The sequence below is a fragment of the Rhinolophus hipposideros genome (genome assembly GCF_964194185.1).
Source record: "Rhinolophus hipposideros genome assembly, chromosome: 8".
NCBI lineage: Eukaryota > Metazoa > Chordata > Mammalia > Chiroptera > Rhinolophidae > Rhinolophus > Rhinolophus hipposideros.
In genome coordinates, this window is record NC_138054.1 from 68040995 (window position 1) to 68055613 (window position 14619).

Below are 14619 nucleotides of genomic sequence, written 5' to 3' on the forward strand. Positions count from 1 at the left end.
AGCGACTCAATGTCAAACCTGAAGAGCTGAGGCAGGGTCAAGATCAGGGTCTCAATTATTATGAGCAGGTGAAGATGGGTTACAACTGGCAGTTCAGGTATACTCACGGGCCCTGAGATGGTTCGTGGGTGGTCCTGCCTGGTTCAAAGAGCCAGGGCAGGTCCAATACATCCTGCTTCACAAGCCACCCCTTACTTTCCTTCTCCTGCTTACCTGGGATTCCTGGATCCCATGCTAGATTCCAGGGCCTAGTGTGGGAAAGTCAAGGGAAGCCACACACTGGCTGGCACCCTGCAGGGCAGGAGGGCTTCTCCCTGTGTTCACGACTGCCAGCTCTACTGCTGCTGTTGGAATCCCATGTCTTGTTCACCTGAGACAGAGAAGCTGTCCCCAGGAGGCTGGGCTTTGCCTTTCTAATGTCTTCGGGAATCAGAAAGAATATTCCAATCCAAGGTCTTTCCCCTAAAGGACTTAAAGTATTTTAAGGGGGGCAGTATTGTGTGGTAGCTAGAAGCGTAGGCTCTGGAGACAGACTGCTTGGGTTTAGATCCCAGCTCTGCATCTTTACTAGCTATGTGAACGTGGAGTAGTTGCTTAACTGCTCTGAGCCTCAGTTTCCTCATCTGTTAAATGGGAGTAATAACAGTATCTGCCTCATAGCGTGCTTATTAGGAATAAATTAATATGTATAAAGTGTTAGGATAATGCCTGGCACAAAGTAAGTTCTCTATATGTGTTAGTTATTATTAAGGAGCTCACAAGCGTAGCGGCGCAGTCAGATTCGTGCCCACATCATTCTGTCCAGGGTGACAGCCTTTCTTTACCCTGCTAGTTGAAATTCTTCCCCTGCTCTCCTGGGTCTCCTCTACTAGCTCCCACGTTTTACAGACTGGGAGGCCCAGAGACGGTCTTATGTGGTGTCATTGGCAAAGATGGGACCCATTTTAGAGTTTCAGATACCACTTCCAGCAACCCCTGCTGCCTCTCCTCACTTCCTCCTGCCTTGGGTTATAGTTCTCTGTGAGCAGGAATGAGTTCTTGCCCATCTCTGGGTCTCCAGGGCACAGAGCAAAGAAGGTGCTCAGGAAGTGACAGAGTCAGGACTTCCAAACACCTGTCCTTTGTGAGTCATCAACCACAGGGGCCAGGGATATGGCTGCTGACTGGAGATCCAGGTAGTGTTCTTATGCTGCCAGGGCCCCAGAGAGAAGACATACACTGCAGCCAGGAAAATGGGACAGGGAGGGAGGGAAGGAAGTGGGGTGGGGGGAGAGAGAGGGAGAGAGAGAGATATCCACTGATTCTAATTCCTCCCCAGCGAGGTTTGCTAGGTTTGCTGGGAGTTTCTAGGACCAGCTAGAGAAGCCTTGCCTCCACTCTTGGCAGGTGGGTCCTCATCGCCCACCCATCACCCGTTGCCCCGCCCACCTCAATTTTTGCTCCCACAGGAAAAGTCCCTCCTTTTCCCCCCTCCCCCCCTGCTCTTTAGCATCCCCGCTCCCGACCAATCCCCAGACACCCCGACACACTTTTGACAGATGCCTAGAAGTCCCTCCACTGCACATGGCCCACCCCGAGGCTGTCTGCTCCCCTTTCGCCCCCAGTTTGGAATAAAAGGATTCCTTCCCACAGCCTTGGGGTCGGGAACTCTCAGCTGCCAGTGCAGTCGGGGAGGCCAAGCCGAGCTTTGGGGAGACCCAAATGAGACGAGGAGGAGGTGTTCCCGGGGCCCTGAAACCTTCCAGACCCTCTCAGTATAAACCGCCTCGGGTTTGTGTCAACATCCGAAGCCGGAGACTGGCGGCAGCTAGGGACCGGCTCCGTCTACAGAACGGGAAGACGGGAGGGTGGGGAATAGAGGGGTCCATGGGGTTGGCAGAGGGGTCCTTCTGGGGAGATCTCGAGGTGCCTTATGGGGGGGGGGTCCATGAGAAATAAGGAAGGCTGGGGAGGGCTTGGAATTAGGGGCTGTAAAGAGCCCACGACTAGTGTGGAACCAGACAGAGAGCGGGTACTTCGCCATCCATACTGCGCTCTCGGCGCCCATCCACCCTCTTTTCCCATCCACCGCGTGAGGGGAGTGGGTGTGTTGGGGATGTGTGATGCGAAGGTGTGAGCTGCAGACCACCCCATCTCTTTTCTCCCCCACTCAGCTCCTCGGCAGCTCCTTGTCGCCTTCTTCCAATTTGGGGTGGGATATGGAGGGGGTCACATCGTGTGACTCATCATCCCCTCTTCTATCCCCACCCCCGCTGGGGCCCAGGAAGGGAAGGCTTAGAGACTCGGCTGTGGCTTTCCCGTTTCCATAGTAACAGTGCGGTTGTTTTTGCGAATCCACTTCAGTCGTTTACACTTTTCACCCCAGACTGTGGCCTGGGGTCTGAGCCTCAGGGCGAGGTACAGTTGGGGGTACAGCCCTCCCCCATCCTCGCGACTCCGGGAATGTCAGCGAAGGCAGGCGGGGCGCGCTCCTGCAGCCGGGTCTCACTGGCCATCCGGTCCCCACCTGAGACTCCGCCTGCCACTCCGCCCGAGCGGAGCCAATCAACGCCCAATCTGCCCTGGGTGGGGCGGGGCTTATGCAAATCGTGTCGCCTCCGAGAGACAAGTGATACAAGAGCTGGGAGGCGGCTCCGGCGCGGACCTGGGAGAACCTGGCCGCCAGCCCGCGAGCCAATCTCTGTCCCTGCGGCCCGCCGAGGCTCGGAGCCATCCAGCAAACCAGCGAGCGGCCTCAGGTAACGCGGGAGGGGCCGGGAGGAGGCCCTTGTCCCTTTCCCCTCCACTCTCTCCATTCCTATGCTCGTCTCCTGCCCCCTCTGATTCATCTCCCAGACCCCTGGTTCTGCCCTAGGTGGCCGCATCTGACGGGCCCACTCCTGGCCAGGGAACCCCTCACCCAAGTCCAGGCCCCATGGGTGCAGGAAAGGAGGCAGAGCTGCCTCCTTACCCCCAGCTCAGGTAAGAACAATCACTGCTCTGGCCCCCAACACACACGCGCGCACACACACGCAAACACAAACACACCTGGAAGTGTGATGCTCATGCTAGAGGAGGCATTAGTCCCCCTCCTCCTTTGGAGATAGGTAGTCCACCCAACCCCATGGCAACCTCCCACCTCAGAGATGGCCCCCGCCCGCATCATCCAGCACCAGCAGCAGCTCAACATACTTCACATCACAAGGTCCCTGCTCCCAAAGACCACCTCCACCTCCACAGAAAATCCCCTCCCACTTCACATTGTCCTCTCCTCCCACCCCTCAAGCTGACAGAGCTCACAGCATACTTGGGGGAGGGAAGAAGCTCCCCTCCCAAACACCCCCTCTCCTCCCCTTCTCCGCATGACTCTTTCTCAACAGCGCCCCCTCCCCATGGTCTTAGTGCTCGGCAGAGGCCCCATGTTTGGCCTCTTTCATCCTGGCTGGAGGATGAAGCAAGGACAGCATCCCCCAGGAGCCCTCCCATACCTGTCAGTCACTGCTGCCAAGGACCCAGCCTCTTCCATCCCCTCACCCCCCACAGTCGAAGCACCAAGTCCTCTCATTCTACCTCTCAAATGTCCGTCTAAGTTGTACTCTCTCTCGCCTTGCACCCAATTGCTCCCTCTCTCCTATCTTCCTGCTGCTCTGCAGGGACTGTGTCAAAGCTCCATATGAACTGTCACTCCTTTCCCTAAGGTGGCCTGAACCTGGAGAGCCAAAGAGCTGGGTTCAAATCTTGCTTTTGCCTCAGTGCTGTCTGACTTTGGTCAAGTCACTTCCCTCTCTGATTCTTCATGAAATGGGGAAGGGGTCAGAATAGAGGGGAGATTAGATGAGGTGATCTTGAAAAGACTTCCAAAGCTGACACACTCTGGTTCTATGGATGATTTTGAGAAAACAGGAGTCTTTCTCTCTTTCCCTGAACCAGGAAGCTATTTCAGAGAAGAGGCCTGAGGGGCTTTAGTCCTCAGCGAAGGGACATTGCTCCTTAAGGAGGCCTAGATCCAGACCTTCTCCTCCCACACACTCTCCAGGCCTGGGCCCCTTCACAGCTATTAGGAGTCCCTCCTAGACCAGCAGCCCACATGCCATGGGTAGCTACAAGCTGAAGGTGGCCAACAGAGCCCACCCTTTATCATCCCCTGACTCTCATTAAGAAGGGGAGGGAGAAGATGTGGCTGCTGCCGCTACGGCTGCTGCTTGGAGAAGAGCAAAGGGAGGAGAGGAAAGAGAGAAAAATTTCCTGACCAGGGAGCTATTGTCACTATGGCAACCGTCTCAGCACCAGCTCCTCTGAAGCTGGGTGAGGTGTGGGATTATTGCATCCCTCAGTCCCTCCCACCCTCACTGTCACCTCCCCATTTGAAGCCCACAACCCTGAGCCCTGCCCTCTGGAAGAAGCCTCTGGGTAAAGAGGGGCAGCGGCTTTATGTATGGGGCAGTGCCAGCTCCTTCACAGCTGGAGGGCAGCCCTCAAGAGGTAAGCAGAGGAGCCTGCACATGGTCAGCTGGGCTACAGCACCAACTGAACATGCCCTGAGTGAATTCTGGCCTTTGCCTTGCTGCTGATGGACTCTCCTTGACCTTGGGTGAACCCTTCCTTTCCCTAGGTCTGGCTTCTATTTCTCCTTAAGTGGATGCAATGGCAGGAGAATACAGATAAAACAACAGCCTGAGGCCATTCCACAGAGGAAGAAGGGGGTTCTATCCCTCTCATGTAATCCGCCAAGGAACATTCAGTGAACATTGCTGGGTTCCAGGCATGGCCTTTAGGTCTCTGCAGGGTGGTTCTGTGCAGCCACAGAGGGCAGAGTGGGAACCCGGGTGGGGCAGCTACAAGAGGGCAAAGTTAGGAACAATGGGAAAAATACCTTTCTCCCGGCCCCAAAGAGGACTGGGTCATATTGGGAGGGGATAACCTCTTTGCCACTGGGCAAAAAGACCTGGAGAACTTTTCTGGAGGGTCAGGCAAAAGTTTAATGCAAAGGCCTCTTCCAAATCAGTCTCCATCCTAGAATTCTAGAGCACCAGGTGAGGGTCAGAACGCATTGAAGTCTACATACTTGTGAGGCTCAACTCCATGGTCTCACAGGGTCTACTCATGCCCAAAATACTGTGCCATGCTGCTGACTGTCCACTGTCCAGGCTGAAAGAGGCTGATCATCAGAAGTGGGCTTCAGTCAGACCTGCAGGCTGACTGTAGCTGTGTCAGCCCAGGAGAGAAGAGAGGATATTAGGGGAGGAAAACAGCTAAGCACTAGGTGAGGTAGGTTCTGGCTGTGAGAAACTTGGCTTCAAAGGAGTACACAGTTGTGAAGGAAGCAGTGGGAGGTAAGGCTAGACAGTCAAGCACCTTGACACGAGATTCTGGAGTTTAAGGGGGCCTGTGGGCCATTTCTAACCTATATTGCACTTCTGGGCAAAAGCAGGAAAGACATTCCCTCAGAGGAATCAGAAGAGGAATCAGAGGAATCAGAGGAATCAGAAGAGGAATCAGAAGAAAGGCACTCCCTCTGAGGCCGTGAAGCCCATGGGCATAGCTTGGCAAGCAGTTCCCCAGCTGTATTTCAGCCTCCTTAGCTGTGCCCCTGGCACTGACTATGGAGAGAGAGAAGACACAGAGACTGTTCCAGGAGCTCTTTAAAAGAAGGAACAATAAAACTTGGTGGCAAGTTGGACCTAGGAAAAAGGGAGAGGGGAAAACTGAAGGTAGCTAAGATGGCATTTTCCCCTTGGATGAGGGAGGAAAGGAAAGGGCAATGGAGAGAGAAGGTCAGCCACAGGTTGAGGATGAGTCTGGTTGTACTTAGAAGTACTGGTGGGGTACCCCGAGGGGTGCATATTGCCTGGGTATCAGACACCATGGCCTGGAGCTCAGCAAGAAGGACCCACTGAGGCCAAGAGGGAGATCGGAGCTATGGTTTTCCAGAAAGGCAGGAGTAGGGAAGGCCTGTACTGGACAAGAGTAGCCAGTATTTGGAGAGGATGGACCAGGCAATGGCATGGATTCAGCCTGGGTGTTCATCTGGGCCTTTCCACTGACCAGCTGTGTAACTCTGAGCCAGTTTTCTCCTCTCTCTGGGTTTTCACTAAAATAAGGGGATTATCTTAAAGGGCATTGCCAGCTTTGACCTGCTGATCTGAGAGAAGTAGAGGGAATGAGGAGAAATGAAGGAGGAGACAGTTCTCAGTGCACCTGGGACCAAATGGGAGCAGGAAACAGGTATGGCCCCAGGAGACAGAATTGTGGGAAGGCAACACAGGCCAGGGAGGAGAAAAGGGGCAGAAGATGAGAGCCACACGGATACTATGACACACACAAAGACTGGTGCTCTGACAGATTTGCAGTCTCATACACTGACGGGCTCCCACCCACAGCCCGCCCCTCACACAATACACAGGCACATCCCACAGCAGACAGCGGAAGAGGCTCTGCCTCTCCTGTCAGACACCTCCACCTCCGGGCTCTCTAGCTTTCTTGACTGTACTGTGAGCCTTCAGTGTGCTTTGGAGTTGGGGAGGGCACAGCTGGGTTTGGAGCCTGATCTTTCTGCCCACTAGTTCCAGAGGCATGCTGGACTCTGGCTCCAGTGCCACTGTTTTGGACCCCACAGTTCCTGGTTCCTGAAGATGGCATGCCTTCTCTTCCCTGGCTTTTCCTGGGGGCACATAGTATTCTACATCCTCTGAGAGTGGTAGGTGGGGGGAGATGTCATCCCCAGCTTCATCATCCTCCTCAGGGCCCAGTGAAAGAATCTGAGTCCCAGAGATATCCGATAACTAACTTGAGGTCATGCAATAAGGGAGGGGGCATGGAGCAGACCGATCTCTGGTTGTTTAGGGCATTTCCAGCAGTAAAGATTAGAAGCCACACTGGCCTGGGGGTGCTGTGGAAGTGGAATTCCTTCTGCTGGTCTGAGGGCTTCCTTTTCCAGAGTATCTTCATGACAGGCTACCCTGGGGTTGGAGGCTGGTGCCCTTCCAAAGACTCCAGTCACCGTCAAAGTCACCACCCAGGCCATGTCCTGGGAAACTCAAGCTCTGGAGGGACATTTCTCCCATAGTGTTCGGACAAGAGTGTCCACCCAGCTTTCAGGGCTTGGTGGGGCCTCACTCTGGCCACGCTTCTTGGCGAGGGACTGTCCCCACTTCTGCAAACACTTCCTCTGGCACAGGCTACCTGAAGGGCTCACGTTCCAGCTGGGGACTGACTCTTCATTCTCAAACTTGCTTCTCAGCAACACCACCTCCATGCACTCAGCCCAAAATCTGAGCATCTGCCTCAACTCTTCTGTCCCTCTCACCCCACATCCAATCAGTCACCAAGTTCTCCGTCCTAAGATCCCTCAGTGCTTCCCCATCCCTTCTCAACCCTATGCTGGTGTCATCGTTGCTCACCTGAACTATGCAGCAGGCCCCCCTCTGCTCTCCCTCCTCCCCCACCCAAGTCATCTTGCACACTGCATCCAAAGGAAAAATTCTAAAATGTATTCCTTCTCTCTGGGTCCCCAGCACCTAGTTCAAGACCTGCTAGACTGTAAGCATTCTGTGTTTGTGGAATGAATGCTGTCTTTCTAGCCCTCGCTTTAGAACCCCAGGAGCTTCTGTCCCCTCCAGTAAAGGCCAAACTCCTTGGCATGGATTGAAAGCCCTTTGTAATCAGCCATCTACTTCTTTGATCCAATTATGAGTTATTGAAGGTTGGCTCATGTCTACTTTATCCCCATCACTAGCACAAGGCCTAGCACACAGTCAGCCTCAATAAATGCTCATGGAATGAATGAACTAATGGAGAGCAGAATGTAACGGGGATCATCAGTGCTACCAACTAGGACTTCCATTAGTACAGAGGAAGGAGGGAGAGAATCTGTTGGGGTGGTCTGTAAGGCCTTGAGGAAGAATTTGGGAGATGGCGCCAGGGGCACACATGAGGGTCCCTAGTAGGAGAGGAGCCTGCAGAGGCAGGTGGGCGCTGAGTGCGAAAGCTCTGAATAGCAAGGAGAGAATTAAGACTCTATTCTATGGGTGGGGAGAGCTATGGAAGGTGTAAACAGCAGAGGATGAAGACTGCAGCATGCGGTATCTGTCAGTGACAAGGAGAGCTGAGAACCGGAAGGCTAGAGATCCTGGGTGCCAGGAGAGAAAACTTGTCTGAGGAGAGGGGAGGGGCCTGCTGTGGAGGCCCTTTTATGGGAGAGGGTAATGACGGGAAGGGATCCCCCCATACCTCGTGCTGGTGGGGGGACAGGGGCAGGGAGGAGAGGCAGGAGGTCCGATGGGAAGGGATGTGGTGAAGGACAGAGTCCAGCTGTAGGAAGATGAGGCTTGTTGAGGGTGGTGGTGAGAGGAGGGGGACCCACCCTGGTGCAGAAGTAGGGATCCCGGCAGTGGGAATGTGGGGTTTGTTATGGGAGGTGGCTGTCATGGAGAAAGGGTACCCTGTCCTACGGGGACTTGGAGGACCGCTGCTGAAGTGAAGGCCTTGCCCTGGACCAATTTGAAGGAGACCCCTGTCCTCCAGGCCCCGCCATGGGGAAGACCAACAGCAAGCTGGCCCCAGAGGTGCTGGAGGACCTGGTTCAGAACACCGAGTTCAGCGAGCAGGAGCTGAAGCAGTGGTACAAGGGCTTCCTGAAGGACTGCCCCAGCGGCATCCTCAACCTGGAGGAGTTCCAGCAGCTATACATCAAGGTGGGCAGGCCTGGGCCGGCGGGCGGGGGCGGGGCCAGACACCCCAGGGGCAGGGCCGGCGGGCGGGGGCGGAGCCAGGCTCCCCAGGGGCAGGGCCGGCGGGCGGGGGCGGAGCCAGGCTCCCCAGGGGCAGGGCCGGCGGGCGGGGGCGGAGCCAGGCTCCCCAGGGGCAGGGCCGGCGGGCGGGGCCAGGCACCCCAGGGGCAGGGCCGGCGGGCGGGGCCAGACACCCCAGGGGCAGGGCCGGCGGGCGGGGCCAGGCACCCCAGGGGCAGGGCCGGAGGGCAAGGCTGTCGCCGCGCCCCAATGCCCCGCGTCTCTGCCTCAGTTCTTTCCCTACGGCGACGCCTCCAAGTTTGCGCAGCACGCTTTCCGCACCTTCGACAAAAACGGCGACGGCACCATCGATTTCCGGGAGTTCATCTGCGCCCTTTCGGTAACCTCCCGCGGCAGCTTCGAGCAGAAACTCAACTGGGCCTTTGAGATGTACGACCTGGACGGTGACGGGCGCATCACGCGCCTGGAGATGCTGGAGATCATTGAGGTGCGTTGCGGCGGATCGAGAGGCCCGGTGTGCTAGGGTGACGCGCCCCTTATCTTCCCTGCCGGGCCCCCTCGGGCACCGTCCTCTCCAGCGACCCTCCTCTGGGGCCTCAGGAGCCTCCTCCCTACAATCCACATCTCCGCCCACCCCGCCTCCCGGGTTCGGTTGGGCTCAGTGTAGGACAGGCTCTGTGCTAAGTGCTTTACCTAACAACCCTGGGACGTAGGTCCTGTCAGTAGCTCCTTTTACAGATGAGGACGCTCAGCAAGTAGTATGCAAGGAGTCTGACTCCAGAGCCTAAATTCTCGTTCAGCAAATATGTATTGACTGCCTACCACGTGCCAGGCACTGTTCAAAGTTCCTGCTTTCAGGGGACATTCGTTCTAGTGAGAAAATTTAAAAACAACAACAACAAAAAGAAAACGATGCTATGTAAGCAGTAAATGTTATGAAGAAGATATGCATAGCAATGTACGGGGAGAGAGAGCAATGGAGGGAAAGTAATTTTTTATGCGGTGAAATAGGAGCAGCAACCTGAATAAGGTGAGGGAGCTATCCACGTAGATGTCTGGGGAAGAGTGTTCTATGCATAGGGAACAATAAATGCAAGGACCCCGAGGTTAGATCGTGTTTGCAGTGTTTAAGGAGTGGTCCGGGGAGCCAGGGTGGTAGAGAAGTGAGCAAGGTGAGGGTCATAGGAAGGAGGTCAGATAGGAAGCCAGGCGCCCAATCACTTGGCATCTCATAGTCTGGGGTAGAGACTTGACTTTATTCTGAGTGAGATTGGAAGCCAATAAGGGCTCTCTTCTCTGTGTGGAGAATAGACCAAAGGGGTGGGAGAGCCCCAGAAGCAGGGAAATCAGTTACGAGACTTCCACAGCAGCTCAGTCAGGAGCTGATGGAAGTGAGAGCCATGGAGGAACAGTCAATGGAAGTGGTTGGATGTGGGATTTATTGCAAAATTAGGGCCGACAAAATTTGCTAAAGGATTGGATGTGGTGCGAGAGAAGGAGAGTCAAAAATGGCATCAAGGATTTTGGCCTGAACAAGTTGAAGAATGAATTTGCTATTTACTGAGACAGTAAATAGATAGTAAATGCTGGCGTGGGGGCGGGGCACCAAGCTGGAGGTGAAGCGTTGGGTTTTAGACATGTAGTATGAGAAGCTCATTAAATATCCAGTCTTAATGACCATACATGACCTTCCAGTATCCTCCCCATCTCCCAGTGTTCTCCCTGCCCACCCCCAGGCCCTTCATTCACCCTCTATCCTCCCTGCCTCGTGTGAGTGTTCACACCTCCCTCATTGCCTTACCAGGCTATCTATAAGATGGTGGGCACCGTAATCATGATGCGCATGAACCAGGACGGGCTCACACCCCAGCAGCGTGTGGACAAGATCTTCAAGAAGATGGACCAGGATAAGGATGACCAGATTACTCTGGAAGAGTTCAAGGAGGCCGCCAAGAGTGACCCATCCATTGTGCTGCTGCTGCAGTGTGACATGCAAAAGTAGAAAGCAGAGGCTGGTGAGGGCTCCTGCCAGGAGGGGTGTGGCCACCTCCCAAGTCCAAGACCTCTCTGGCTGGCCCTTCCCCAGGGGATGAGGTACTCCAGCCTCACTCTGTGGCCCACCCAACCCTCTGCCCAAGCCTTTGCTCCCTTCAATCAAGATCCTTGAGGGACCATTTCACTCTGAAAAAGAGACAGATCCTCAGGTATCCTGTGGTCTAGCGCCACCCTCAGTCTTGGCCCAGAACCAACATCCACTGGGCATAGGGGAGGTGGCTTTTACCTCTAGAGGCAGGGTTAAGGAGAAGGGCTGGGGTTCTGCTTTGAAATTCTGTTCTTCCTGGCATTATGCTTTATAGGACGTGGCCCCACAGACCCCAGTTACAGGGCCAAATTGAGTCTGTCCTTTGCTAAGGACCCAGATCCCTTAAAGGTGGTCTCTGCCCACCCCCTCGACTGTACCTGGCCCTTCTGGCCCCAGCCTTTAGAACATTCATTCAGTCCGTTCCCGTTCTTCAGCTAACATTTATTGAGCACCTGTTCAACGTAAGGCTTCTCTAGGCGCTAAGGGTATGGTAGTCTGCCAGCACATTCTGTGCCCTCTGAAAGCTCGTAGAGTAGTGAGGCTGACTTCCAGTGGTCAGTCTCAAATGGGAACATTGAACACAGCTGAGCAGAGGGTGCGGAAGGCTGGTCAGTTTGAGAGGAACTTTCCATTGAGTTCCACACAGAACTGCAGAAGGATGAAATGAAAGTGGAAGTCTAGGAAGCATGTGAGTGGAAGTTTTAAGAAAAATTAAAGTTTATGTAATACTTGTTTTTTTAGTACCCTTTAAAAGAGCTAAAGTCATTTTGTTAGTTTAGGGTATTAAAATATACTTTATATTACTTAGTTTTTTGTAAAATGATCAAAGGAATATAGACAATGCTAATTTTCATGAAAAGAAAAAGGGAAAATACCACCAAATTTACCAGATAAAGCTTTTTATTATCAGGCTAAATCCTGAGCTGTCACCATGAGCAACTTCTGCTGCTTCCTCTTTAATGACCTTTTTCAATTCAGCAAGCAACTCTGTTGTATACTTACTCTGATTAGGTGCTGACTTTGAAACAGAAAAAACAAGGTTGGCCGAGAGTGAGACAGTATATTTCCCACATCTTAGTAGTTCCTTTCAGGATTTGGTCTAATTTCAAGGATGGGCTTGTCCTTTCACTACTACAGAATTAGAAGGAGCTAAAAGAAGAGGACCACCTGGCCACTGTTTAGGTTGCCAGGTTGCATTTATGGACCAAATGCCTAAAAATGTGGTGGGCATGTTCCATTTGAAAAGCTTTTTCTAACCCCAAATCCTAAATCTGCCAGGTGATTCATCGTCTTCCAAGTGCACTGGCTTTGCTTTCCAATGTCTGCTTTCTGATTTTTGGATCCATGAGCTATATAGCTGCATGCTTTGACTGCCAGAAAATTCACCTTGCTTCTTCATCAAGTTTTTCACTTTACTTTCTCTTGTACTTGTGATCAGAAATTAGCTTTGATGTGCAGTGACAGCTGATTTTCTCTTGAACCACTGGTGAAAACAGCCTCTTACACAGGTGCTGTCAGGGAAGGATGGGAGCAGGGAATGGTTGCTGAGTCGGGGGGTGTGGGATAGTATCTGTAAGAAAACAATGAAGCATGCCTCTTACTTCTGAGTGTTCACCTGTCCTCCTTCTCTGTAGGTAGAAACTCGTGGGGATGCTGACCTTTGCTCCCCAACTCTGTTGGATCTTCCTTCTTGCTGCCCTTGGAGGTAGCAAGGCCACTGGGTGGCCATTCTCTTTCTATCCTGCCTGTGACCAGCCACATGGTAAGGCTGGGGAATTCACATCCTCAGGCAATAACTAGCAGGTTTTTATCCAATAACACCTCAAAGGATATTCCATTGCTCTCAGAAGATGGCCATTGGGTGTGTTGTGCTGTCAGTCAGCACCACGGACACAGAAACTCAACAGCCTGAGTCAGCTGACACTTCCCGTGGAGGCTTTTTACAAAGTGGGCTTCCTATCTCCCAAACATTGAATCTAACTTAAATCCCAATCATAAAGAACTTCATGGCTTTCAAAGGCTTGCCATCTACCCCATCTCATTCTATTCTCATAGCCTAGGGAAATGGAGGTTTTTATTCCTTTTCTCCAGACTTGGAAACTGAGGCACAGAGGGGGGTCCCTTGTGCAAGCGCACAGTGAGGAGGTGACACAGTGCCGAGCCTTGAACCCTAAGGCTCTAAGAGTGTTTCTTTCTTTAAGAGTCTCTTCCCTCCTCATTTCTCTGAGTTGTACAGAGGTTGACTGTGGGGCAAGCTAAGTTGGTTTCGGTGTTTTACAAGCTTCCTGCTAAGAAGTTTCTGAGGCTGTGGTCTTACGAAAAGAAACAGGAGCTTGGTTGAAGTCCCCATATTTTCAAGCATCTTGTTTCCTGCTTCTGGGCAGCTCGGCTAACAGGTCAGTGCTGTGCTAGGCGGCCTCTGACTCAGAACCCTGGAAGCATCTTGCACTGTCTTTACCATCACCTTTCTCCCTATGAGAACTGGTTTTTTGTTTGTTTTTGTTTTTTCCCAGCCGGTAGGCAAGTCCTACCTGTGAGGGCATATTTGATTACTCCAAGCTCCTGGACACATACCCCTGGGTGATATTTGCTGATCAGACCAAAGATTCTTAGACAGCCCAGCAATGTTGAACACATAATGCCAGGCCAAGAACCAGGACCACCATCTAGCTGATGGGAAGAGCCACAGGCAGGCCAGGCCCTGCTTCCACGTGCTCCTGGATGTCCCAAGGACTGTGTGTGTACTCAGGAGCTCCTGTGGTAGAGCACTGGCCATGCTGTGAGAGGAGACGCACGCCTCCCCTCTCTGCCCCAACTGAGAGGGACTTGTCACAGGGCACAAGGTTAGCAGAGATTGAAGTATGACTCACACAGACTCAAAAATATACAGACAGTTAAAACACTGACATATCCAAGTTCTGTTTGAAGTTCTGTATCTTTGCAGCAACTCTGAATTATAAGTTTCCAGAATCTGCCTTCCAACTGTATTCTGTCTTCATTCAAACTTTTGGATTAATTGATGAGCCCCTTATTTCTTCTCTCTAACACTCATCAGCAAGGGCTACTTCAGATGGCCACTCCAGCCCTTTGAGCTCTAGTCAGGATATATAACTTAATTTAAATCAAAAGTTAAGAAAAAGGAAGTGCATAAACAAAGACATTGAATCTTTTCCTGATGATGGCAGAGTTCCCTAGAGGTAGACGTTCATCCTGCTGCAGAGAAAGAAGGAGAGAACAAGAGAATAAGCTGGGGTTTCTAGGTAAGGTAGTAAGCTGACACTGTAAGTATTTTTACGTAAAAATTTGCAAAAGCAACAAATATTTCCTGAAGATCCACCCTGGGTGAGGCTTTTTGTGCTGACTTTAGAGATCACTGTGGGGGCAAGAATACATTTCTTACATATTTTATTCATGATTTTTGAAAACCGTATAATTCAAATCCTGCAATTGAAAAGTCTCAGAAAAATCTGGGATTTTCTTTCTGAAATTTTCAGGGTTTTCTTTTACCTTTGCCAGAATGTGGGGGCAGGACTGGGCTTCCCAGCGTGTCTGGCCCTTCCTGCTTGGTGGAGGCTCCAGGAGTGTGGAGGCCTGCAGGAGGGGGTCTGGGTGGCAGAGGGGGACCTCCCAACTCATTCTCCAGCATGGCCCCCTTCCCCCTTCAGGTGTGCCCCTCATTATACAACCCTATGCTACGTGGTATGTTTTTTTTCACTGACAGTGAATAAAAGGTGTGACTGTGTTGAGGGTTCCTCCTATTCTCTAAACTAGGATAGGGCTGGGGTGAGGGGAAAGAGGGGGAGCTCA

At 52.6% G+C, this 14619-nt stretch overlaps 1 protein-coding gene across 1 annotated transcript; it reads left to right on the plus strand.

Moving 5' to 3' along the window:
• The first annotated feature begins 2564 nt into the window (after window positions 1-2564).
• Window positions 2565-14554, plus strand: HPCAL4 (hippocalcin like 4). Its single transcript, XM_081055775.1, has 4 exons — window positions 2565-2738; window positions 8503-8672; window positions 9001-9216; window positions 10534-14554. Exons 2-4 carry the CDS (start codon window positions 8511-8513, stop codon window positions 10729-10731), a joined length of 576 nt encoding a protein of 191 aa, XP_080911901.1. The 5' UTR covers window positions 2565-2738; window positions 8503-8510; the 3' UTR covers window positions 10732-14554.
• Window positions 14555-14619: the final 65 nt, after the last annotated feature.

Excerpts from the sequence above, each read along its gene's own strand:
- HPCAL4 (XM_081055775.1), top strand. The coding sequence starts at position 8,511 with ATGGGGAAGACCAACAGCAAGCTGGCCCCAGAGGTGCTGGAGGACCTG. Across the intron at positions 8,673-9,000 it reads TCCAGCAGCTATACATCAAG|TTCTTTCCCTACGGCGACGC; the intron begins GTGGGCAGGCCT and ends TCTCTGCCTCAG. Across the intron at positions 9,217-10,533 it reads AGATGCTGGAGATCATTGAG|GCTATCTATAAGATGGTGGG; the intron begins GTGCGTTGCGGC and ends TTGCCTTACCAG.